Source organism: Heterocephalus glaber, unplaced genomic scaffold, assembly GCF_053883595.1.
Source record: "Heterocephalus glaber isolate CG9 unplaced genomic scaffold, H.glaber_assembly_v1.0 deba00001457, whole genome shotgun sequence".
Lineage (NCBI taxonomy): Eukaryota > Metazoa > Chordata > Mammalia > Rodentia > Bathyergidae > Heterocephalus > Heterocephalus glaber.
Genome location: NW_028258305.1, coordinates 41,661,688 through 41,686,499, shown reverse-complemented (window position 1 = coordinate 41,686,499; position 24,812 = coordinate 41,661,688). Strand labels below are relative to the sequence as shown.

At 41.6% G+C, this 24,812-nt stretch overlaps 1 protein-coding gene across 1 annotated transcript in view; it reads left to right on the top strand.

Annotated features, from left to right (window-relative positions):
* Positions 1 to 324: 324 nt before the first annotated feature.
* Positions 325 to 24,812, top strand: part of Rab10 (RAB10, member RAS oncogene family) — an 81,807-nt gene continuing 57,319 nt past the window's right edge. The window contains exon 1 of the mRNA XM_004839126.4: positions 325 to 1,016. Coding sequence (XP_004839183.1) covers positions 890 to 1,016 — 127 coding nt within the window. The 5' untranslated portion in view covers positions 325 to 889. The remainder of the gene's footprint in view (positions 1,017 to 24,812) is intronic.

The following is a 24,812-nucleotide window of genomic DNA, read 5'->3' as shown; positions in this document are numbered from 1 at the left end:
AAGACTCGCGGCGCCACACCCCCGACAAAGCGGCGCAGAGGGCTCCCAGCACAGTCGGCGGGCCGACCCCGGGAACCAGGGGAAACTGGGGACCGGCGGGGTCCTGCGCCTGCGCAGTCGCTAGGCAGCGCCTCCCGCGGGGCGTGCTCGCAGCGCCGCGCACCCTATCAGGCAGCCGCAGGGAGCGCGCCCGCGGCCTCGCCCTCCCGGGCCCGCCCCTCGCCTCTCGGGGTCCGGGCTCGGAGGAGCCTAGCGCTGCCGTCTCCGCCCACGCGTGCCCCCCACACCCTCCCGCGCGCGTGCGCAGAGGCGGACCGCAGGGCGAGGGCGAGAGGGAAGGGCGGGCGTACGTCCTTGCGTGCGTCTCAGGCAGCGCGCACGCCGGCGTGAGAGGGCACGGGGAAAAGGTGGCTCTGGCCGGGGAGGCTCGGCTTCCTGGGGCTATGTAGCTGGGCTCGCCGGCTCGCGGCCCTCCTTCGCTGCCCTCGCCGCGCCCTGACGCGGAGTTCCTGCTCGAGAGAGGCTGTCCTCACGCCTGCCGCGCTCCCTCGACAGCAGAGCCCGCTCGCTCGCCCGTGAGAGCGTCCCGGCCGAGTAGCCCTGAGGGGGAGGGGAGGCCATTTTGTCCCGACCGACTCCCCGGAACCGGGCGGAGCGGCTGGGAGAGGCTGTGGAGCCGCCGTCGCCGTCCTCAGAGGCCCCGGGCGCCGCCACTGCCTGGGCTTCCTCGACGAGGCCATTCGTAGGTCGCCCGCGCCCTCTCCAGCCCTCCTTTTTCCCACGCTCCCCGGTCCTCCGGCCCGAGAACGCCGGGGTGAGGAGTTGGCTGTAGTGCGAGGGACCGATCCCTTGGGGCCGCCGGCGGCGAGAGCCTGAGCCGCTCCTCCCAATGGCGAAGAAGACGTACGACCTGCTTTTCAAGCTGCTCCTGATCGGAGACTCGGGAGTGGGGAAGACCTGCGTCCTTTTTCGTTTTTCGGATGATGCCTTCAATACCACCTTTATTTCCACCATAGGTAAGTCTTGTGGGAGGATGGTGTGCGGTCTCTGTAGCTGCAAGCCCTTTTTCCCCCTCCAGACATCTTGCTTCTCGTAATATACGCCTTTGTTTCAGTGATTCCGATTCCAAACGACAGACCCAAGTTACTGTCTCAGTCGGCATCTAGTGTACTGGGGCGGGGTCTTCCCCTGCTTTTCATCCGGCCTTTTGCTTTCAGATTTCCCACTCTTAAGTACCTGCTGTGGGTAAAAAATATGCAGCATTTAACAGCATTCCCAAATCCTGTTTCTTTAAGCAACTTGACTGGCTTTTTCCGTATTTGTGTGGAGTTACGAAGATGTGTGATATTTCTAAGGAACATTTTAGTGGTTGTGATTGAAGCAGTACTAGGTATGTGGTGAAAGGCTGCATTTATGCTTGAGGGTAAAGAGAAGGTTCCATATGTTCATAACATGGAGTAAACTTGAGGATTTGTGTGAATAATAATTAAGAAAATTAGAGGGGGAAAGCGAGTTGTCCGCGTTGACTGATCCATTGATGTGTGGAACAATCGGAGGCTTTTCGTGCTTGGAGTGGGAATCTACCGCGTGTTTGCTTACAGTGCTTCTCAAGACATCAACAGAAGCAGTAATCTGAGGAAGATGATCAGTTTCTGTCCTCAGCCAGGCGGAATGAAGTCAGGTTTTCCCTTATTTTACTTGACGCTAGAATTTGCAGGAAAGTATTTTACCAGTCACAGTCTTAAGAACCTCTTAATGGACTTTCGACACATTGCAGAATTATTGGGTGTGGAAGAAAAGTGATGATTGACCTTTTTAATCGGTTTCCCGTTTAGGAAACGAAAAGGGAAGAATCTAAGAGTTCCTTTTGACTCTGGCACTAGCACTAATTGTATTAAAGTAATTGTGTGTAAAACCCACTTTCTCCCCTCCTTGATTCTTTAAAGGACAGCTCCAGCGTTGGGGCAGTGCAACTTAATTTAATAATGAGACTGTTTAGCGAAACACCTGCAGTCCTATTTGAACCCTGGGAATTGTCAAAATAAAAAGGATTTCAACCATTTTATAGCGTTACTGAAATCATTGGTTTGGATCTCAATGACATCAGCAACGTATTCTCATAAAACAAATTATGCCGATATTAAATTGAGCAAGTGATTAAAGTTTTTCTTTTACTTGCCTTGTTGGTGGGGAGGATCACTTCCTGAGTATACTTGTTTCTCTTACACTATCATAAATTATATGAAACTTAGAACTTGTTCTTTGCCTTGGGTAGCACTTTCTGGCCCTGATTGTGCTTTTTTTTTTTTTGGTACTGGGGATCGAACTCGGGTCCTTGCACTTGCGCAGCAGGCGGCAACACCACCGAGCTAAATCCCCGGGCCTGATTTTCCTTTTTAATTCACTGTTTCACTTTTAGATGTCACTAGCTGGCTGGGTCAGGTGGTTAGCTCAGTCAGCAAATATTTGAGTGCCTAATAGTAGGCACTGGGGATAAGTGGTGGAACAGTAGACCCCGTGAGTATTCTGGTGAGGAAAATAACAATAATGTGGAAAATGCTTATGATAGTTAAAAGTCAAGGAGCAGAGGACGAGGCTAAATTGGGAAGAAACTGAGTAGTCTGGCATGGACATGATGACTAACGTGAAGACTGAAAGTCATACAGGAGTTGGACCAGAGCGGTGGGATACTGCCTTTCTGTGAGAGGGAGAATTCATTCTAATTTTAAGCTGCCATTGAGAGGGCTGGGAAATAGAGTAGGAAGCAGAGCATTAACTTTTGTCTACACCAGTCTTTGTAAAGGGCACGTATGCAAAAGCCATTCTGTAAGATAATGGCAGAGTCTTTGTAGTCCTTTTACCTAGGAAAAAGTGATTTTGGATCAAGTCTGCTAGATTGGAATCCTGGTTCCACAGGTGTGACTTAGGCAAGTTACTTAACCACCTTCTGGTTCAGCTTCTTTTAAGGAGTATTAATAGTCTCTACTACATAGGGTAGTTGTGAGGATTTTATGGGTCAGTGAGAATAAAGCTCATAACATGGTGCCCGGCGCTTTGTAGGGAGTGTTAGCTACATGCAGGATATGTCACGTTCTGTTACTCAGTTGGGACAGATTGTTACTTTATGGATCGAATGCCCTCTGTACACAGTTTTCATCCAGATACTTAATTGGTGCTTCATTAAAGTTCAATCTCTGATATTTACATATTTTGATATAAAAATGTTCTGTATTTTGGTATAAAATGTTGACTAGTCTGAACTGAATAAAATAAAACTCTGAGTCCAGCTCAAACAAATTCATGTATTCTGTGCGCAGGTTTAAAAGTCTACTATTGGTGTTGTCTTAAACTAGTGCTTCCTTGGGCCGGGGGTTTAGCTCAGTGGTTTTGCCGCCTGCTGTGCAAGCGCAAGGACCCAAGTTCGATCCCTGGTACCAAAGAAACCAAAAAACCAAAAAAACTAGTGCTTTCTTTTTTTTTTTTTTTTTTTTTGGTACTGGGGATCAAATCGGTCCTTGCGCTTGTGCAGCAGGTGGCGAAACCACTGAGCTAAATCCCCGGCCCTTAAACTAGTGCTTTCTGAAGGATATGTGAGCCAAATAAATTTACTTTAACTCTTTAGGGGAGACGAAAGTCTGACTATATAGTCCAGGATGACTTTGAAGTCAAGGTCCTCCTGCCTCAGCCTTCTGAGTGCTGGGACAGGAGAGTGCCACCATGCCTGGGTTGAATGTATAGTGCTTTCAAGACATTGTAAATATTATCAGTTGAAGGGTTTTTGTGACTGTGCTAGGGGAGGGATACCGGAGATTGAACTCAGAGCCTGGCATATAAACAGATGTTCTACCACTGAGCTACACCTCCAGCCCTGTTTTTTTTTTTTTTTTTTTCTAAGTATAAATGTAGTGAAGCTGTAAGTTGTCATTTAATTGTTACTGTTTATTTTATTTTTTTGGTACTGGGGATTGAATTTAGGACCCATTTTGAGCATGTGCTCTACCACTAGATTCTGTCTTAGCGCCAACATAAGAAGCACTTATTTTACAGGTGACCAGAAGGACCAGACTATTAAAATAGGGCAGGCAGGCCGGGGATTTAGCACAGTGGTGCTGTGACTGTCTCAAGCGCAAGGTCCTGAGTTCGATCCCCAGTACCAGAAAAATAAGGCAGGGCTTCATTATTTCAGGCGCGATCATTTTAGTTTCTTGTTGGTTCTTTTAGTTTCTACTAATTCTTTGAAGAAAGAATTTTTAATAGATTTATGGTGTGTCCAGTGCTCATGAAGACCATATTTAAATTTTTCTGTGTACTTTCAGTCCTCATCCATATTATGAAATTATAAGATGTTTACAGTTAGATTTATTGCAGATAGAGTTGCAAAAACAAATTACTCGTAGGTTCCACACTCAATCTCAGTGAATCCATGGACACTAGAATATAAGTTACACAAGAGCAGAGATCTTTGTCTTTTTGCTGATAACTGCTAAGTACCTAGAAGAGTTCCTGCATTTAATAGGTGCATGATAAAAAAAAAGAATAAAGGAAGACAGGCAGGCAGGCAGTACACTCAGGATCCTTAGTACATGGCTGGGGGCCAGGGATGTAGCTCAGTGGTTCCGCTGCTTGCCTTGCAAGGGCAAGGACCCAAGTTCGAAATCTGGTACCAAAAAAAAAAAAGTCGACTTAATACATGGTTGCGGCTAGTTTATTTTAATGTTTTCCTTTTTACCTCATTTTTTTTCTTATTCTTGTTTCTTGAGGTACTGGAGATTGAACCCAAAGCCTTTCTCATCCTAGGCAAGGCTCTATCCCCAGCTCTTTTTATTTTTTTGAGACAGGGTCTCACTAAGTTGCCCAGGTGGGGCTCAAATTTGAGATCTTCCTGCTTCAGCCTCCCCATTAGCTAGGATTACAAGCATGTGATGCCACACCTGGCCCTTTTTTACCTGCTTTGTGAATAGTATACGAAGTATACTGGAATCCAATTTTATGTAAGACTGTCAGCTGGTTGGCCTGGCCTGGTGGTGTACACCTGTGATCCCAGCACTCTGGGAGGTTGAGGCAGGTGGATTAACAGTCCTGGGGCAATTTAGCAACTTAGTGAGACTCTGTACAAAAAAAGGGGGGGGGTTGAGGACACAGCTCATTCCCAGTAAGGGGTGGAGGGGAGCAGGATTCATAGATTGTCTTAGAAGTAGTTAAGAAGGTTACTGGTTTTGGATGAGCAGATTTCAGTGGTTGATTTGAGCAGTGTGCTCTCAGGAAAGTATTACCCATTAGTGATATGGTAGTTATGTGAACTTGTCCCCACAGCCAGATTTTTAGTTGGCTGTTTCTGCTATCCTTTGGTGTCATTAATCCTTCCTTCATTCTTACACTTAATATTCTTAACATAATAAATATCTTTCTTTGGGAAATGGAGCATCTGGGCTCCGTGTAAGAGATTAAAAGTGGTGGTGCACATCTGTAAATCCAGCATTCGAGAGGCTGAGGCAGGAGGATTGTCACAAGTTCAAGGCCAGCCTGGACTATATAGTGATTTCAAGGTCAGCCTGAACTATGTAGTGAGACCCTGTCTCAACAACAACAAAAATCCTGATATTATCGCAAGCTCAAGGTCCCGAGTTTGATCTCCGGTACCAAAAAACCCCACAAAACTTGATATTAAATTGTTGAAAGCTTTTGTCCCCAAAAGAGATACAGTGCATCCTTTTTTTATTGTCTTGAGTGCTTTTTCTAAGGTTTGGAAGGATAGATTGGTCCCACTACCTGAATTTAAAAATGAGTTGAATAAATTGAAATGAACCCATTTTATGTAGAGCACTGCTTTTTAGAGAAATGAGCTAGACCTTTGTCATATTAAATGTGTCTGGGCTCTTCTATAAATACTCAAGCACCAGTTCATGCTGCAAGAATGGCAGAGGGCCTCACCAGTTTTTCACATTTGAATGTACACTTTTAGGGTTGACTAAAAAATAGTTTTTTTGCTCCGGGAACATGTGTAAATAAATACCCGATAAGCACATGAAAAGATGCTCAACATCACTAAAAATTAGGAAAATGCAAATCAAAACTACAATGAGGGATCAGGCGTGGTGGTGCACACTGGTAATTCTAGCACTTGGGAGGGTGAGGCAGGAGGATTGCTGTTAAGTTTGAGGCCAGCCTGGGTTACAAAGTGATCTCAAGACCACCCTGAACTATATAGTGAGGCCCTGTTTCAAAAATAAAACAAAAACCCCAAACCAAAAACCAAATCACAGTGAGATGCTACTTTATATCCATTGTAATGTCTGTTACCAAAAACCAGTTTGTTGAGGGTGTTCGATGGGAGCCTTGGTGCCTTGCTGGTAGCAAAGTGAAATAGTATAGCTGCTGTGGGAAACAGTATGGCAGCTATTCTGAAAATTATGTCTATGATCCAGTAATTATACTTCTGAGTTACTCCCAAAAGAGTATGAATCAGGGACTCAGACAGATGTTTGTACACTAGTGTTCATGGGAGCATTATTCACAATAGCCGAAAGGTTGATGAATAAATGATAATAAATAAAATGTGTCCACAGTGGAATATTTGTCCTTAAAGAAGAGTGAAATTTTAAGTACTACTAAATGGATGAATCTTGAAAACATTACATGTAGTGAAATAAGCCAGACACAAAGGACCGATGTGGGAGGTCTCTAGAATAGACAAAGGAAGTAGAGTAGTGGTTATCAGGGCATGGAAGACAGGGTTATGGGGTTATTGTTTAATGGGCACAGAATTATTGTTTGAGGGGATGAAAAATTCTGCAGATAGATAGTGGTGATGGTTGTATAACAGTATGAATGTATTTAATGCCACTACATTGTACTTAAAAATGACTAAAATGCACAAAAAAATGCTGTACAGCCCACCTACATGGGGTATCTAAAATTGGCACATTCATGGAAACAAAATAGGATGGTAATTACTAAGGCCTGAGGGAAGGAGAAATAGCTGTTTAGTGGGTATAACACTCATTTAAGTTTGGCAAGATGAAAAGTTTGGGAGATTATTGCACGGCGGTGTGATAAACTCTCCTTCCTCTTGGAGTAGGATTGGCTCCAGGACCCCGCTTCTCAGGGTGCTAAAATCTGTGGGTCAAGTTCCTTGTATAAAATGGTGTGTAATATTTGCATATAACCTATCCACATCCTCTCATCCTCTAACCAGCCCCCCAGTACCAGGAATCGAACTGAGGGCCTTGCACTTTGCCAGGCAGGCGCAGTGCCACTGAGCTTCATCCCGGGCCCATATTCTTTTTTTTTTTTTTTTTATTGTACTGGGGATTGAACTCAGGCCCTTGGGAGGCAGGTGGTGGAACCACTGAACTAAATCCCTGGCTCCATATTCTTTTAAAACAATCTTCAGCTTACCTTTTTTTTTGTGGTGGTGGTGGTGGTGGGAATTGAACCTAGGCATTAGGTATGCTCATCAAGCTTTATCACTGAGCTACATGCCCAGCCCTTAAGGATTATTGTACTTTGAATACCTAGTACAATGTAAATGGTATGTAAGTAGTTGTTATATTGTATTAGGGGAAAATTCTTAAATGTTGAGTGTGTAAGAAATCTTTCCCCTCCTAATATTTTGAATCCTGGTTAGTTAAATCTGCTGATGGGGAGTTGTGGTAATTAACTAATGGTCAACTAGGGATGCCCAGCTGAACTGAATCAGCGTGGTTTTGGGTGTGGAAGGGCCACCTGACGATTGTTGCCAACGGCCTGAAAAGAGAACTGGAAGGCCGGGGAGATTTAGCTCAGTGGCACTGCACCTGGTTCACAAGCACAAGGTCCTGAGTTCGATCCCCAGTAGTGGGGGAACAAAAAAGAACTGGAGGGAAGATCATTGGCTGTTGATTTTCTTGGAGAAGCTTGTCAAGGCTGATTTTCTTGATGTGAACTTGGCTGTTCTCGTGGTGGTGGTGGTGGTGGTAATGGTCATGGTCATGGTTGTCCTCGTTGTTGTTATCCTTGTCGTTATCGTTGTCATCTTTGTCTTCGTTGTTAGAGCTCGCTGTCACTGGGAATAGCTGCTGCTTTGGTCAGGGGAGCCCTGATTTTCGCCTTGAGTGTCACTTCCTGGCTCCAGTGTAGTTCCCTCAGCCTGGTGGCAGAGATCCTTCACCCTGAAGGCGAAGGCGCAGGCTTTCTAGCTTCCACCACCGGCCTTTGGGCCTTCCTGGTGCAGATCCTCGAGACTTGCATGAGACATCGCCATGGGCTCCAGGCCTCTGGCTGGACTCATGGAGGACACTGCCTTGGGCTCTCTGCCTTCAGCTGGACTTGTGCGGGATCTTAACCTGGGATCTAGGCCCTTGGCTGGGTTCTTTGGATCTCTAGTGTGTGGACAGATCTCTTGCACTCCTCTGCATTTGACTTTTTGGGTGAATATTATAAGAATTCTGTAAATTAGTTATCCTGAATTAAATCTATTCCCTTGCCAACCCTGACTACAACAGGACTCTACCGGTGCCATATCTGATCCTGAGCCCATGGATATGGAGGGTGGTTAGTACTTGGGGCTGTGCACTTAAAAATGGTTAAAATTTGCTGGGCATGGTGGCACACATCTCTAATTCCAGCACTCAGGAGGCTGAGGCAGGAGAATCATCATGAGTTTGAGGCCAGACTGGGCTACATAGTGCATAGTGCTTGCGTTCAAGGCCAGCCTGAACTATGTAGTGAGACCTTGTCTCAAAAAACCAAAACAAAGAAACAAACAGTTAAAATGACTGGGGATGGTGGTGCGTACCTGTAATCCCTTCAGTTGGGAAACTGAAGCAGGAGGATTATGTTTTTTTTTTTGAGTCAGGGTCTTACTATGTAGTTTAGACTGGCCTTGAACTCACTATGTAGCCCAGGCTGGTCTTGAACTTGAGGTGATCCTCCTGTCTGAGCCTCCCCAGTGCTGGGATTATAGGCACCACCACTCCTGGCAGGAAGATCATGATTTTTTTTTTTTTTGGTACCAGAGATCGAACTCGAGTCCTTGTGCTTGCGCAGCAGGAGGCAAAACCACTGAGCTAAATCCCTGGCCCCGGGAAGATCATGATTTCAAGACCAGCCCAGACTACATAGAGTTCAAGAACAGTCTGGACTGCATAGGGAGACATCGCCCCCTCCAAAAAAAGTTTAAAATGGGGGCTGGTGGTATACTTCAGTGATAAAGGATGTGAGAGGCCCTGGATTCGGTCTCCAGCAAACACCCCCAACCCCCACTTAGAAAAACACTTATGGTGGTACTTTTTTTTTTTTGGTACTGGGGATCGAACTCAGGACCTTCCGCTTGGGAGACAGGCATCGAAACCACTGAGCTAAATTCCCGGCCCTGTGGTGGTAAATTTAATGTTACATTTTTTGAAAGCACAGTATTAAAAGGTAGTTTAATTGGTAAATTTTGTTACGTGTATTTTATACTTTTTTACCAAACGAAACTCACATAACTGACATTTGACCCAGTTCTTTTTTTTTGGAACCAGAGATCGAACTCGGGTCCTCACGCTTGCGCAGCAGGCGACGAAACCACTGAGCTAAACCCCCGGCCCCTGACCCAGTTCTTTAAAAGCATTTGATCACAGTTAAGTAGTGGTCAGGAAGTCAAAAGGATCCTTTCTAGTACTTTCCCAGGCTTTAGGATTACTTAGCTGTACTTTTAGATAATTGAAGACAGGTTTGTTGTGCCTATCTACATAGACCTCCTTGGAATGTTAGAATCACAGAATGTTAATTTCCAGAGGTGAAGGAACTTCTAAAAGGTAATATGACTAACTAGTGAAGGAATCATGGCTATTCTCATTTTGAGAATTTCATTGTTTAAAAAAAAAAACAAAACATCCCAGCTGGGTGTGGTGGCACACCCCTGTAATCCCTGCACTTGAGAGGCTGAGGTAGGAGGATTGTGAGTCCAAGGCCAGTTTGAACATAGCAAGACGTGGTCTCAAAAAACCAAAAAAAAAAAGATGATAGGCTAGTTCACTTAGTTCACCTACTCATCAGTTTGAGTTGATTTTTTTTGGAGGGGGATGAGTCTCAGACCAAGTATCAAGGATGTTTGGATTACCGTATCTGGGCTTTGCAAATTTAAAGCAGCATAGAGCAGAGTTGCTGTTAGCAATAATTACGTTGTTTTTAAGGATTTAAGTGTACAGTAGAATACAAAGTGTGGCAAAGGAACTGCAGATATTCTTGTTTGGTTTGTGGAAGGGAAAGAATGGTAAGAGAAATTCAACAGTCTGTTTCAGTACGGGACTGCCCAAGCAGCTGTGATGTACATAGAAGTAGGGGTATGTTAAGTGTTGATTTACAACAAATAAGAGACTGTTAAGTATAAATTGTGTGATTAGCTAAAGATGTGCCTGGGGAAATTGTTTATGGAGATGATTAGTCATAAAGGAGGAGTTTAGAAGAGCTACCAAGGATGTGGGTATTAAGATAACATTACGTGGGGCTAGGGATTTTAGCTCAGTGGTTCCACCGCCTGCCTCGAAAGCACAAGGTTCTGAAAGCACACGGTTCTGAGTTCGATCCCTGGTACCAAAAAGAAAAACAAATCAAAAGATATTATGTGAACCTGTAAGATTGATAAAAGTCTTATAAACATCACGGAGTAGGATCCTTCAAATAGATGGATAATTGAGGATTAATGGAAAAAGTTTTTAAAATTTGAGTTCTGAGAAAAGGAATTTGATGTTAGTGTGGGGTTTGGTGGCACTTGTATGTAACCCTGGCACTCCAGGAGGCAGAGGCAGGAGGATAGAAAGTTAGACCCTAGCCAGGGCAATTTAGCAAGACCCTGTCACAAAATTTCAAAACAAAACAAAAACTTGCCAACGTGGTTCAGTGTAAAAAGCCCTGGGTTTAATCCCCAGTGCTGGTGGGGGTGGGGGTGGGTAGGAATTTGAAAAAGTGATGAAAATAAAATTCTACTGGAGGGGCCAGCAACTGTAATCCCAGCACCCTGCAGGCTGAGATGGTAAGATCACCATAAATTCGAGGGCATCCTGGACTACAGAGTGAGTTCAAGGCCAGCCTGAACTACATAGTGAGCCCTGTCCCAAAAATACCAAAACACATCTGCTAATCTTTTTGGGTTTTTTTAGTCCCGGGAATCAAACTTGGGTCCTTGTGATTGCAAGCCAAGCGATGGAACCACTGAGCTGAATCCCCGGCCTCTTTTTGGGTTTTTTGGGGCAGGGTCTTGCTACATAGTTCAGACTGGCTTTGAATTTACCATGTAGCCAAGGGTGGCTTTGAACTCGTGGCAGTCTGTCTTTCCTCAACCTCCCAGGGCTGAGATTATAGAGACATGCGCCACCACACCTTGCAAGATATATACTACTAGATCTTTAGAGGAAATCAGAAATGAGAGAAAAGTTTTCTTTGAAGACAGTAGCATATATTTTGGGTAGCAAGCCTAAGTAGATTGCTTGTTTTTCTTTCTTTCCAGAGATGAAAAACAGTTTGTTTTTTTTTAATTTTTTGAGACAGTCTTGGTATGTAAACTCGAAGTAATCCTCTTGCCTCAGACTCCTGAGTGCTGGGACTACAGGTGTATGCCATTATGCCTGGTGAAAAAATAGTACTTTTTGAAGAAAATAACAACTGGTGTTTCTGATATGGGAATATTGGAATCCTACACTCCCCTACCCCCATGCCATGGCTTCCTGGCCAACCAGGAGGTGAGCAGGCCTCCCGCCAGCCCTAAGGGCTCCTTCCATGATGATCTCATGGGTCCCCAAGGGCCTAAAGCAACAGGGTCAATAATGGTGGACTGGGCTGGGGATTTAGCTCAGTTGTTCTGTCGCCTGCCTTGAAAGTGCAAGGTCCCAAATTGATCCCCGGTACCAAAAAAAAAAAAAAAAAAAAAATGGTGGACTGAAACCTAGGCCAAAATAAACCTTTCCTCCCTGTAAGTAGATTATCTAGGGGTTTGTTAAAGTGATGTGAAGTTGACTAACAACACTTAAATGAGTACTCTACAAACAAACTGGGGAAGTTTTTAATAAGACCAGTGGCTTGCACTAGATACCAATCCAGTATCCTGCTTATGACATTATGTTATAGTTTCTCCAAAATAATTACCAACAGGAGAAACTGGGGAAAGTGCACAAGGGATCCCTCTGTATTGTCTTTTATAACTATATGCAAATCTTAATAAAAATTAATGTATTAATAGAAAATAAGTCAAAGCTGGCAGGGACTCCAGGAGACTGAGGTGGGAGGAGCACAAGTTTGAGCCCAGTCTGGACAATTTACCCTGTCTCTGAAAATAAAAAAAGATCTAGTGATGTAGGTCACTGGAAGGGCCTTGCTCTAAACTCCAGCGCTGCAAAAATGAAATAAAGAAGTATCTTTCTTTCTTTCTTTTTTACCTTTTCAGCACTGGAGGCTGAACCCGGGGCCTTCCTACTGAACTACACCTCCAGGCGGGCCCCCCCCCCCCCCCGATCTTTTTGAGACAGAGTCTTACTAATTTTCCCAGGCTGGACTCAGAACTTGTTATCCATGTGCCACCATGCCTGGCTTGATTTTAATTTGTCAGTTATGAATTTGTTATTTTGAGTATTTGTATACAGTTTTGTATGTTACCGAAGGTTATTTTTCTAGACAGAGTAAATGTCCAAGAGGATAATTGCTGTGTTAGTGCAGTAATTGTGTAGTTTTATAGAAAACCGCCAAATTGTCTCTGGAGCGCCTTGACTATTTTATACTCCCACCAGTGTTGTATGAGTGATCCAGTTTCTCTACATTCTTACCAACATTTGGTGTTGTCATTAGTTTGGTTTTTTAGCTATTTTGTGTTTTAGGTAGTCTGATGAATGTATAGTGATAATCTCATTGTGTGTGTATGTTTTTGAGAAGCATGGAAAGATTTATTAAAGAAGTACACAGAGAAAATAGAGTATGGGCCTTTGAGAGAATTGCTGTGGTTTTTGTTTTATTTATTTTTTGCAGGGCTGGGGGTTGAACCTAGGGCCTTTCTCATAATAAGCATACACTCTACCATTGAGCTACATTCACAGTCTTAAATTTTTAATTTGTGTTTCCCTGATGGCCAAAAGTGTTAAATCTTTTTATGTGCTTGCTTGCCTCCTGTATATCCTGTTTTGTGAAATGGCTGTTCATATTTGCCCATATTCCAATTGTGTTGTTTTTTAACTATTGAGCCTCGAGGGTTCTTTTTACATTGAAAATTCTAGTGCTTGTTGGATATGTAGTTTGCAAATGTTTTGTCCATACTTTTTTTTCTTTTTATGGTACTGGGGATTGAACACAGGGCCTTCTCATTAAGCTACATCCCCGGCCCTTTTTTTTTTTTTTTTGGTACTGGGGATCGAACTCTGGACCTTGCGCTTGCAAGGCAGGCACCAGAACCACTGAGCTAAATCCCCGGCCCTCCCCAGCCCTTTTTTTATTTTTTACTTTGAGACAGGATCTTACTAAGTTGCCCAGGCTGGGCTTGAATTTTCGATTCTCCTGCTTCAGCCTCCCAGAGTGCTGGGGATTATATAAGTTCTCATCGCCATACTCAGTTTATAACTTATCTTTTCATCCTCTTCACATGTGCTTCAGAGTGACAGTTTTAAATTTTGGTGAAGTCCTGTTCATGGATCATGGTTTTGGATTTCATTTTTTTTCTTTTGATGGTACCAGTAATTGAACCCAGGGCCTTCACACTGGGCTACAACCCCTATCACCTTTTTTTTTTTTTGGAAACAAGACCTTGCTAAGTTGCCAAATTGCCTTGACTGAGGCTCGAATTTGTGATTCTTCTGGTTTATCTTCTTAGAGTGCTGGGATTGTGAGTGTGAGCCACCATGCCTGGCAAGGAGTTTGTCCTACATCTCAAAGATTTTCTTGTGTTTATTTTTTCTAAGACTTTTATAGTTTTTTGTTTTATGTATAAATCTATGTCTAAATTGAGTTAATTCATGTGTATTGTATGGAGTTTAGGTTAAGGTTTACTTATTTACTGCCTATGGAAGAGATTTCGGATTGTGCCGGTACCATTTTTATTTATTTATTTATTTTTTTGGTACCAGGGATCGAACTCGCATCCTTGCGCCTGTGAAGCAGGCGAAACTACTGAGCTAAAATCCCCGGCCGGTACCATTTAAGGTGTAAGCTTCCCCTCACTCTGGTCTCATGTAGTCAGTCAGATGATGCGAATGTTCTGAAGGACTCAGAAATGCTGTATGACCTCATAGGAATGAACATTGACTTAGTGATTCACTTTTTACCATATCTTACACTGTACTTTCCTTTTATTCTTTTGTTGTGGTGGTGGTACTGGGGATTGACCTCAGGGACCAAAGAGTACTAAGCTATCCCTAGATGTTTTTTTTTTTTAATTTGAGACAGGGTCTTCCTAAATTGCCCAGACTGCCCTCGAACTTGTAATCCTACTGCCTCAACCTCCTAAGTACGGGGTTTAGAATCATGTGTCTTCATGCTGGGTTCTTTTATTTTTTATTTTCTTTTTAACTGGGTATTAGACTTCCTGAATCCATTGACTTGTCTTATTTTTTGATTTCTAATTTTGTCCTTTTGTTCTGTCTCCTAAAAGAGTTTCTCACTTTGTCTTTTAATCTTTTTGTTGAAGCTTTTATTTTAGCTGTCATTTAAAAATTTCTAATAGTGCTTTCTTGTTTGTTCCTTAAAATTTATGTCTTGAATTTGTTGTTGGACTGGGTTATAGCTTAGGTTAGAGTGCTTGCCTAGCTTGTGTGAAGCCTGGATTCCATCCTCAGCACTGCAAAAATGGAAAAAAAGTGTTCTTGCTTCATCAATACAATGTTGTCTTTTCTCAGAAGATAGTTTGTTTTCTTTTATTTTACTTTATTTCTTGCTTTTTCTTTCCTCAAGATTTTTGGCCCTTACCATCTTCTTCCTTTGTTTTAATCTGCAATTTTGAGGTTCTTCTTAAATTATTGGTGATTTTGGGCTGAGCAAGCTTTGTAATCATGGGCAGGGTTTTTCCTAGGGTGGGCTGTGCTAGAATGGTGGGATGGTTAGGCCCCACCCCCCAACACTCAGGCCTGAGTGTCTGAAGCCCTTATTCCCAGAGCAGAGCCTTTCTCTGGAGAAAGACCCTCATATCACCTGCCCCGGGCTTGGCAGGAGCTTGTAAGTCTGGCTGCCTTTGTTTTTGGATCTGAGCAGATGAAGGCACTTGGATGGGTAGGGTGTGAGGTTAGCTTTAGTTGCATTGTATTTTGTCTCTTTTAAAGTGCATAATTTTAGCCCCATCTCCACACTATTGAGCCTGTTGTTTCTGTATTCAGAGTCTGTTTCAGATTATTTTAGAGATTAACTTTAGACCCCTGCTTGGTCTTGAGGGTGAGATGGAGATATCTGGCTATGTGGGATTGGAGACTGTGTCTTGGGTTGTCCTTATATAGACCTTTAATCAGGTTTTTACTTTGTGCTTGGTATTTGATATCTCTTGTTGCTAAACATCTCTAGGGTTCTGAGGCATGAAGTGGCTTGTTCCAATTTGGTATCATCTTCAGTGCTCCCTGATATCATAAACTTCTTAGTTTTTGTCCTTTGTCCTGTACTTACTTACATTTTGTGTTTATTGTTCCGGTGTATAGAGAAGCACTTTCTCTACCATCTCATTTGCAATTTGAGGTAATTTTTCACTTTGATTTTTTTTTTTTGTTTATTATGGTACTGAGGATTGAACCCAGGGTCTTTGCACTGAGTTGCATCCTCAGTCATTTTTATTTTTTATTTTGTGACAGAAGAAATTGTCCAGGCTGGGTTTGAACTTTGGTCCAGACTGTTAGGATTACAGGCATGGTCACCATGTATGGCTTTTTAAGTGATTTTTGACACCACTTTAAATATAGCACTCAGTAAAGTTAGGGATGGACATTTTTGCTTCTGACTTTGTAAGAAGTCTGCCCTCAGAATAATGAGATTTTTGTTATGTAGTATAGTCATAGTGGTAGAGACTCAGTTTTTTCCATTGCCATCCATAACAGTGACATTTAAGGAGAGAGCTTTAATTTAGATGTATAATTCTTGGCTGATTCGCTTGAGGGGGTAGTAGTATTTTTGCTTTTTGTGGTATAAAGTATGACTGTAATCTTAAATTTCAGTCACTGTGTAGGATATATAACACGATTTAGCAAAGTCATAATCTGTCAGGATTACAGTAGGGTGTACATATTTTAGCAATTGCCATTGAAAGATAAGACATCCAGTTCTTGATTTTTACTGATTTGAAACCTAGTAAATATTTGTGCTTATAAAAAGAGAGTTTTGAGTTACTGTTTCTCTACACATTCTTAGTCTTACAAAAATGTTTTGCTTTCCTTAAATTAGACATTAATGGGTAAGTGTGAATTTTTCAAAATCCAGTAGTGTCTTTGTATTTTAATGTTTTGAGATATATATTCAGTATAATAAATGAGTAAGGGTGCTCTGGAAGTTAAATATAAAAACAATCTTTTCAAGCATCAACTCTTCACATGAATTATGAGTTTTAAAAACTCCTTTTGAAAAGATTCAAACTTACATAAAGGTGAAGATACAGTGAATCCCCTCAGATCTTCCTGTAGATTCACCAATTGTCAACATTTTGCTAAATTTAATTTTATATCTCTCATATTTTGCATGTAATATAGTGACTGATTCAAAATAAAGATCTAGCGCCGCCTGCTGCACAAGCGCAAGGACCCGAGTTTGATCCCCCGTACCAAAAAAAAATTTGCCGCCTGCTACAAAATAAAGATTTAGGTACAAGCACCCAATGATAAATGTAAATGCATTGTATACCTAAAATGTACCAATAAAAGAATTTAAGCAAAAAAACAAAATAAAGATCTGACAGTCCTTTTCTTATACACTAGGAAATTAAACTATAACCCATTAAATTTGTCATTTATTGAAAAAAAAAATTGAGGTTTTTGCAATGTGTTAGGCACCCTCTACTGAACACTAGGAATACAGTGGTGAGCAGTTCAGGCATGGTTCAGTCCCCTGTGGAGCGTAAGTCTAATGATGGATTCTATAAAGTTTATCAAAATAGCACTGTTTTCTCAGTACCTGAAGTTAGATCTGACTCTCAGTATCATTGCTGCTTTTATTTTCTTTTAAAAAATCCCAACCCCCTCCTCCTGGTCCTGGGAATTGAACTCAAGACCTTGAGCTTGTGAAGCAGTTGCAGCACCACTGAGCTGAATCCCTGGTCCCTCATTTACTTTTTCTTTTTTTTTTTGGTACTGGGGATTGAACTTGGGACCTTGCACTTGCGAGGCAGGGAGCAGAACCACTGAGCTAAATCCCCAGCCCAACACCCCGTTTATTAATACCATATTTATCTTAGAGATTAAGCTTCTATTAATTTCTGACTACAATAGCGTATACAAATTGTTTTCATAAATTCCTTAATTTAAAGCTGCTGTAGTACAGGTACTCAGTGTTTTCTTGGAGCTTTGCTGACCTTGACTTTGAACCTGATTTTTTTTTTTTTTTTTTTTTTTGGTACCAGGGATCGAACTCAGTTCCTTGTGCTTGCAAAGCAGGTGGCAGAACCACTGAGCTAAATCCCCAGCCCTGAACCTGATTTTATTAAGCTCAAAATAATTGAAAGGTGCAGACTTCTACTATTATTTTATTTTATTTTACTTTTTTAAGGCTAAAATAAATTTTTTTTTTGGTACGGGGATCGAACTTGGGACCTTGCGCTTGCGAGGCAGGTGGCGGCACCACTGAGCTAAATCCCCGGCCCTAAAATAAATTTTTATTAAATGTTAGAAGAGATTTACACAAAATTCACAAATTCTTTACAAAACAATTGCCAATCCTTTTCTACTTTTGTGAGTTTCTCTACAGATTTGGTAATTTTGCTATGAAGTAAAGTTTATAAAATATTTCTTTTAGAAAGCACTGAAAAAAAACCAGAAAGCACTGAAATGCTAATTTTAGACAAAATAATGTTTAAAACTGAACTCTTTGCATGAAAGTAAGCTCTCAAACACCCTTCTTCTTTCATCCCAGTGAAAAATAATGGGAAAATGAACATTAAGCTGTTTTACCGAGGAAACAACAAATATTCTGTAAACTTCTGAAATTCACCTGAATTTTTTTTTTTTGTATTGGGCATTGAACTCGGGACCTTGTGCTTGTGAAGCAGGCAGCAAAACCACTGAGCTAAATCTCTAGACCTCATCTGAATTTATTACTTTCAGAAGCAATGTCATTACAAGGTGAAAACCATACCATGTATGCAAATAAAATTAAAAACATAGGGCCGAGGATTTAGCTCAGTGGTTCCGCCGCCTGCCTTGCAAGCGGAAGGACCCGAGTTCGATCCCCGGTACCAAAAAAAAAAAAATCACAAATAAGAACCTCTTATTGTAAAATATGTTAAGAAGTCTCATTATACTGAAGGCTTTTGGCGTGGGCAATAAACCCTAAGGAAACAGTCTCTTCACAGAATAGTGGTAACTCACCTATTCTAGAACTGAATGACACTTGTGCAGTAGTGTTACTAGGATGAATAAAACAGACACAGCTTCAAAAAAGATGATGGCAACATGCAAAAGCTCAAAAGCCGCCTTTTTTTTTTTTTGTACTGGAGATCGAACTCGGGACCTTGTGCTTGTGAGGCAGGCGGTGGAACCATTGAGCTAAATCCCCAGCCCACTATTATTTTAGCTAATATGGCCAAACAGTGGGAATGATATCACATAGAAATTTAGGGAGATACATAAAATGAAGATTTAAGATTGTGTAGCTATACCATGTAGAGATTTATAAATTTATGATTATGAACAGTGAGAAAAAAATTTTATTTTTGGTAGTCTCTATGAAGGTAAGAGAGTTTGCTGAGTGTGATGCCACATGCCTGTAATCCCATCACTCAGGAGGCTGAGTCAGGAGGATCACTGTGAGTTTGAGTCTAGCTTGGGTTACATAGTGAGTTCAAGTCCAGCCTGAACTGTATAATAATGAGACCCTGTCTCAACCCCCTCCCTCCCCCGCAAAAACCAAAGGTTGGTGTGTACCTAAGGGAATAAAAATAATTTAAATATGGGGCCAGGGATTTTGCCACCACCTGCCTTGCAAGCACAAGGGTTAGTTTGATACCTGGTACCCCCCCTCCCCAAATTTAAATGTTAACTTGAGAGCACTGTGTCCTTTTTTGTACAGAAAAATGAACTGAGGGCCTTCACACTGAGCTACATCTCCAACTGTTTCGTTTTTATCTTTTTAAAAAAACTTTTTAATTAAAAATTTTTTAACTTTTTATTTTATTTTATTTTTTGTGGTACTGGGGATCAAACTCAGGACCTTGTGCTTATAAGGCAGGCACCATGCCACTGAGCTAAATCCCTAGCCCAACAACTTTTTAAATTTTGAGACAGGGACTTGCTAAGTTGCCCAGACTGGGCTCAATTTTTTTTTTTTTTTTTTTTTTTGGTACCAAGGATCGAACTCGGGTTCTTGAGCTTGCAAGGCAGGCGGTGGAACCACTGAGCTAAATCCCCAGCCCAGGGCTCAAATTTGTAATCCTCCTGCCTCAGCCTCCCAAGAGTGCTGGAATTACCAGCGTGCCCCACTCACCTGGCTGGATTGCTGGATCTTACACATTAACTTTAAAGAAAGCAGGGCCTGGGATTTAGCTCAGTGGTTCCACCGCCTGCCTGCCTTGAAAGCGCAAGGTCTTAGGGCCGGGGATTTAGCTCAATGGTTTCGCTGCCTGCTGCGCAAGCGCAAGGACCTGAGTTCGATCTCGGGTACCAGAAAAAAAAAAATAAAAGAAAGCGCAAGGTCCTGAGTTGGATTCGTGGTACCAAAAACAAAAAGTGAGAACAAAAACAAGAAAGCATTAAAGTTAATTTAATTTTGTGAGTGAATAAATTGTTTTTTTGGTCTTGATGGTTTTTATTTATTTTTTGTGATGTCGCAGATTTGACTTCCACAAAACACATTTTCATGAAAATAATAGTGTGGTATGCTTGTTTGATGTTACAAGATCCTGTGCTTTGTAGATTTTGACATGTGCCATGGAATAGTATTATACCTTGGCTCATCTTGTAATTTATCTGTTAACATTTTCTCTCCTGACTGCTATGATCTGTGTCAGTGATGCTTTGCTTTTAGGCAGTACTCTATTTGGCCTTATTCAACCACTGTATGATTTAGTCTGTTGTTTGTTGATTTTCTGTAAAGATGGTAAAGCATGATTAATTCTTGAAATTTGGAGTGACTATGAAGACAGTGGATCTTTTACCAGTAGCACCTGGAAAAATTCTTGAAAATGTATATTTTCATGTTTGTCTTTGACCTGTTGAATCAGAAACTAGCTGTTTGACAGAGCCATCTGGGTAACTTGATACAAATTCCAAAGATTTTATTTTTAATTTTATTTTATTAGTGCATGTTTGTGGTACATCATGAATACATTCACTGTGGGTAGTTGGTACCTGTACATAATACATCTTGTTTCGTTCTGTGCCCCCCATCTCTATCCCCTTTTCATTTGCCAAAGATCTATCTCCCTATTTCCTATTGTCTTTTATTTTGCTCTTCTATATTTTGAGTTTCTCATAAAATATCCCTCTTCTTTCCTTGGAAACAAACAGGATTACTGTTTATGTTCTTCCAAAAATACATGTATGAAAACAAAGAGGTATATATTTTCTTTCCTTTTGTTTCATAAGTTGTAGATATTCATACTATTCTAGTCTTTGTTTATATATCTATATCTCTACATTTATTTATATTTACACTGCTGTAGTGCTCCCTTTCCTTAGATGTATCATAATTATTCCACCAGTCCTCTACCAACATTTGGGTCTGGAACGTTGAGAAACTGGCACCAGCTGTAAAAAAACCTCACATTATCTGGCAATGAGCTTGTACTTCATCTTACAGATTTGGGTAGTGATTGGTTAGGATCAGATCTGTGCCACTTATTTCTTTTCTTTTTAATTTTATTTGTACATTTTAAATCTACAGAATGAATAACATCATAGGAAATATGTACCTGTACATCTTGCTTGTTCTTTTTTTCTCACTCTCCTCCCCTCATTTACCTCTCTTCCCCTCCTTATTTACAAAAGCTTTGTTTCCATTTTTTCCTTTCATTATCTTTTTTTTTTGGTCTCTTCCTTCATTTCCCCCTTGCCCCTTTGTTTCCCTTCTCATCTAGACATTTTCTTCCCATTTCCCAATATCTGTTATACATTTTGGTCTTTATTTACACTTTTGGTTTCTTACACCAGAGAAACAATGCAGTATTTAAATATGTGTGTCCGATTTATTTCACTTTAGAGTATTGCTTCAGGACCAGTAATGCATAGCGCCTGCCTGGCAAATGCGAGGTCCTGAGTTCGATCCCCAGCACCAAAAAAAGGAGTGTGGTCTCAAGGTGCATATGTTTAGCTAGAAATGTCTCAAGGTTATCTTTCTTTATAGCAGAGTAGTGCTCCATTGTATAAAATCCCATATCTTCCTTATCCATTCATTGGTTGATGGTGTGCTACTTATTTCTGGTACTGCTATATGCTAGGTAAATTGGTGCCACTAATTTAGGGAATATACAAGCAGGAATAGATCTCAGAGGCATGACAACAGGTTTTTGAGTTTTTTGAGTTACAGCATGTGCCTGTAGGATTTCTAGGTTAGTGTGTCTAGTAGACATTTATGTACTATATATGTATGGGAGGTAAGGAGTAGAATCTAGTCCTGAGAAATGAAGATACTTGAAGTCATCATGGCTTCAGTGAGTAGTGAGTGAGAAGATCTCCAAAAACTGTAAGGAATACCAACAATTAAGGTGTAGACTTAAGTTTTACAGTAGTAAATCCAGCAAGGAAATTAAGTTAGAGCTAAAGTGGTAGGTATGTTAATGGATGGGGGGAGGCAGATCTCCATGAAACTTCTTTCCAGGGCCTTGGTGTCCCAAACAAAGAATTGGACAAGACACACACAAGGCAGCGAGGGTGTACATTTATTGAAGGTAGGAGAAAAAGTACCCTCTACATGAAGGCTAGAGTGGTGAAAAAGCTCACAGCAGCCCTGAGGATAAAGCGAAAGGGATCTTTAGTATCCAAAATACCTTGATTGGCCTCCAAATATGGCATTTGGACAATTGCCCTTTCAAGAACCTTTCACCAGTTGTAAATGAAGTATCAGAAGCAGTGTCTTTTGATTGGTTGTGCTCACATGTAAATGAAGGACTGAGAATAGCATCTTTTGATTTTTCCCGTGAATAGCATCAGATTCAGATGAAGTATTGAAAAATAGTACTTTTCTGATTGATCCACAGTGCTCAGGAGCCATAATACTGGTATCGTTTTGGGTCCTGTGTCCTGTTCATTTCCTCTCTTTTTGGGAAATACCTTGCTCAGCCTGTTAGCCATGGGTTATGAACTTTGACACATTTCTGCCCAGTTGGATTGCTTGGTTTGCCCAGCACTAATCTCCTATCTCAGGTGGATGATGTATTCTAAAGAATTAGATTAAATAATTGTATTAAGTGGAGTAATATAAAAAATAGAACAAGCCTGAAATACAATACTTACGTGTATATTTGTTAAAACTGAAAACCTGAATTATGGTGAAAAATAGGCTTTTTAAACCAGTGGCACAAAGGATTTTGGTTAATCAGTAAGTACTTATTGGATATATATGTTACATATAGGAGACATGATAGTTTATATCGAGATAGAAAAATAAGAGAGTTCAGTTTAGTGACCCATCCAGACAAATAGCAGGTTGATAAACTGCATGAAGATATTGTGGAAAGCACACAGGAAGGGCTGGTAAACTGAGAGTATAGCTGGTCTGGTTTATTTATAGACATCTCCCCACCCCAGGCCTCATGTAATCATAACTGCAGCTTCTGGGAGGTGATTGCATTTTGGGGTGTTACGGCTGATTTGTGAGTAAGAGGTGAGGTCTGGTCAGAGGCGAGTCCCAGGGCTTGGACTTGGAAGGTTATGTTGCCTTTCCTGCCTCCTTCCTTTACTCTGCTTTCTCTTTTCTGTGCTCCTTTGTCTTTCTGACTGCCTTGGAGTCAGCTGACTGTAAACTGAAACGTGAGTCAGAATAAACCACTTAAATTGTGGGTGTTGGGTATTGTGTATCAGCAGTGGGAAAGTGACTAGGACTGTAGACCTCATAGAGGTCTTAAGCATGACCATTGAGATTGGGGACCAGAGGGGATCTTTAGGTAGAACAAAGTGCTAAGAATTGTTCATGATGTGAGTAGACTTCAGGGAATACAAAGTGGCTACAAGTGGATGTATTGGCTTTCTCCTCGGCAGGACACAACACGTGATGCAGGACACAGCACATGATAATGACAATTCAGTGCGCAAGAGGCTTAACTTGGCTCACAGCTTCAGGGAATGTAGTCCATGGCAGGCTGGCTCCAACGCAGAACCATCATGGCAGAAGGGCATGGCAGAGCAAAGTTGCTCAGTTCCTGGTGGCTGGAAAGTAGAGCAGGGGAACAGTGTCATCAGGAAGGGGACAAGAACCATATATAGTACCAAAGTCATGCCTCCACTCAAACACACTCAGAAGTGTGCTGCACCAGTCCCCTTGGGTGGATCCCAAAGCCAATCAAGTTGACACCATCCTACCCACCACAGGGAGATGTGGCCGGAAGTAAGTTGGGGGAGAGGGTAGAAGGGCCTTGAAAAGTTTGTGGAGTTTGTATTTTCTAAGATGTTCTGAAATAGAATAGTGACTTCATATTTAACATATGACCTTTTTTCTCTGTTTAAAAAGTACAGTATACTATTTTATCTGGGCATAGTGGCACACACCTGTGATTCCAACACTCTGGGGGTCTGAAGTAGGAAGAGGGAATGTTCAAACCCAGCTTGGGCAATTTAGTAATTTAGTGAGAGGCCTGGGGATTTAGCTCAGTGGTTCCACCGCCTGCTGTGCAAATGCAAGGGCCTGAGTTCGATCCCCGGTACCAAAAAAAACCACGTAACTTAGTGAGACCCTGTCTTGTAATAAAAAACTTCTTTTTTTTTTTTTTGTACCGGGGATCGAACTCGGAACCTTGCGGTTTCGAGGCAGGTGCCAGAACCACTGAGCTAAATCTCCCATCAATAAAAAACTTCTAAAAAAAGGGCCAGAGATTTAGCTCAGTGGGAAGGCCCTGGGTTCAATCTTCAGTCCTGGCAGGAAGAAAAAACTAGTATACTGCTTTTTAGTTCTCTATGTATAGACAAGAAAATGAAGAAATATGTACCAAATTATTAACATGGGAGTTAATGAAAGACAGATAAATTAGCAAAATTCAAGAGAGTTGATGAAGGGATGAGCTAGCTGTTCAGTTGTTAGGTAAGCATATTGATAATCTATGGGCACTGTGCTAGGTCTTAGGGAGACAGTGAACAAAACTGAGTATGCCTAATGGCTGAAGTGACCACGTAATTTAGTGTCTTTTTTTTTGGTACTGGGGATCGAACTCAGGACCTCGAGCTTGCCAGGCAGGCGCTATACCACTGAGCTAAATCCCCGGTCCTACATGCTTTTATTTAATTAACTAATTTTGGGGGGGAGGGTACCAGGGATCAAACTCCAGACCTTGCACTTGCAAGGCAGATACCGGAACCACTGAGCTAAATCCTCAGCCCTGCATGCTTTTATTTTTAATAACTGTAGTTTGCCAAAGACTTAAAACCTAACTTTTTTTTTCACATCATTGAGTAGTTTAATTAAATACTCCCTATTGATTTTTAAAAATGCAACTCAATTCAGAAGACTCATTTATAAAAATAAATATTGTAGGACATTTAGACTGT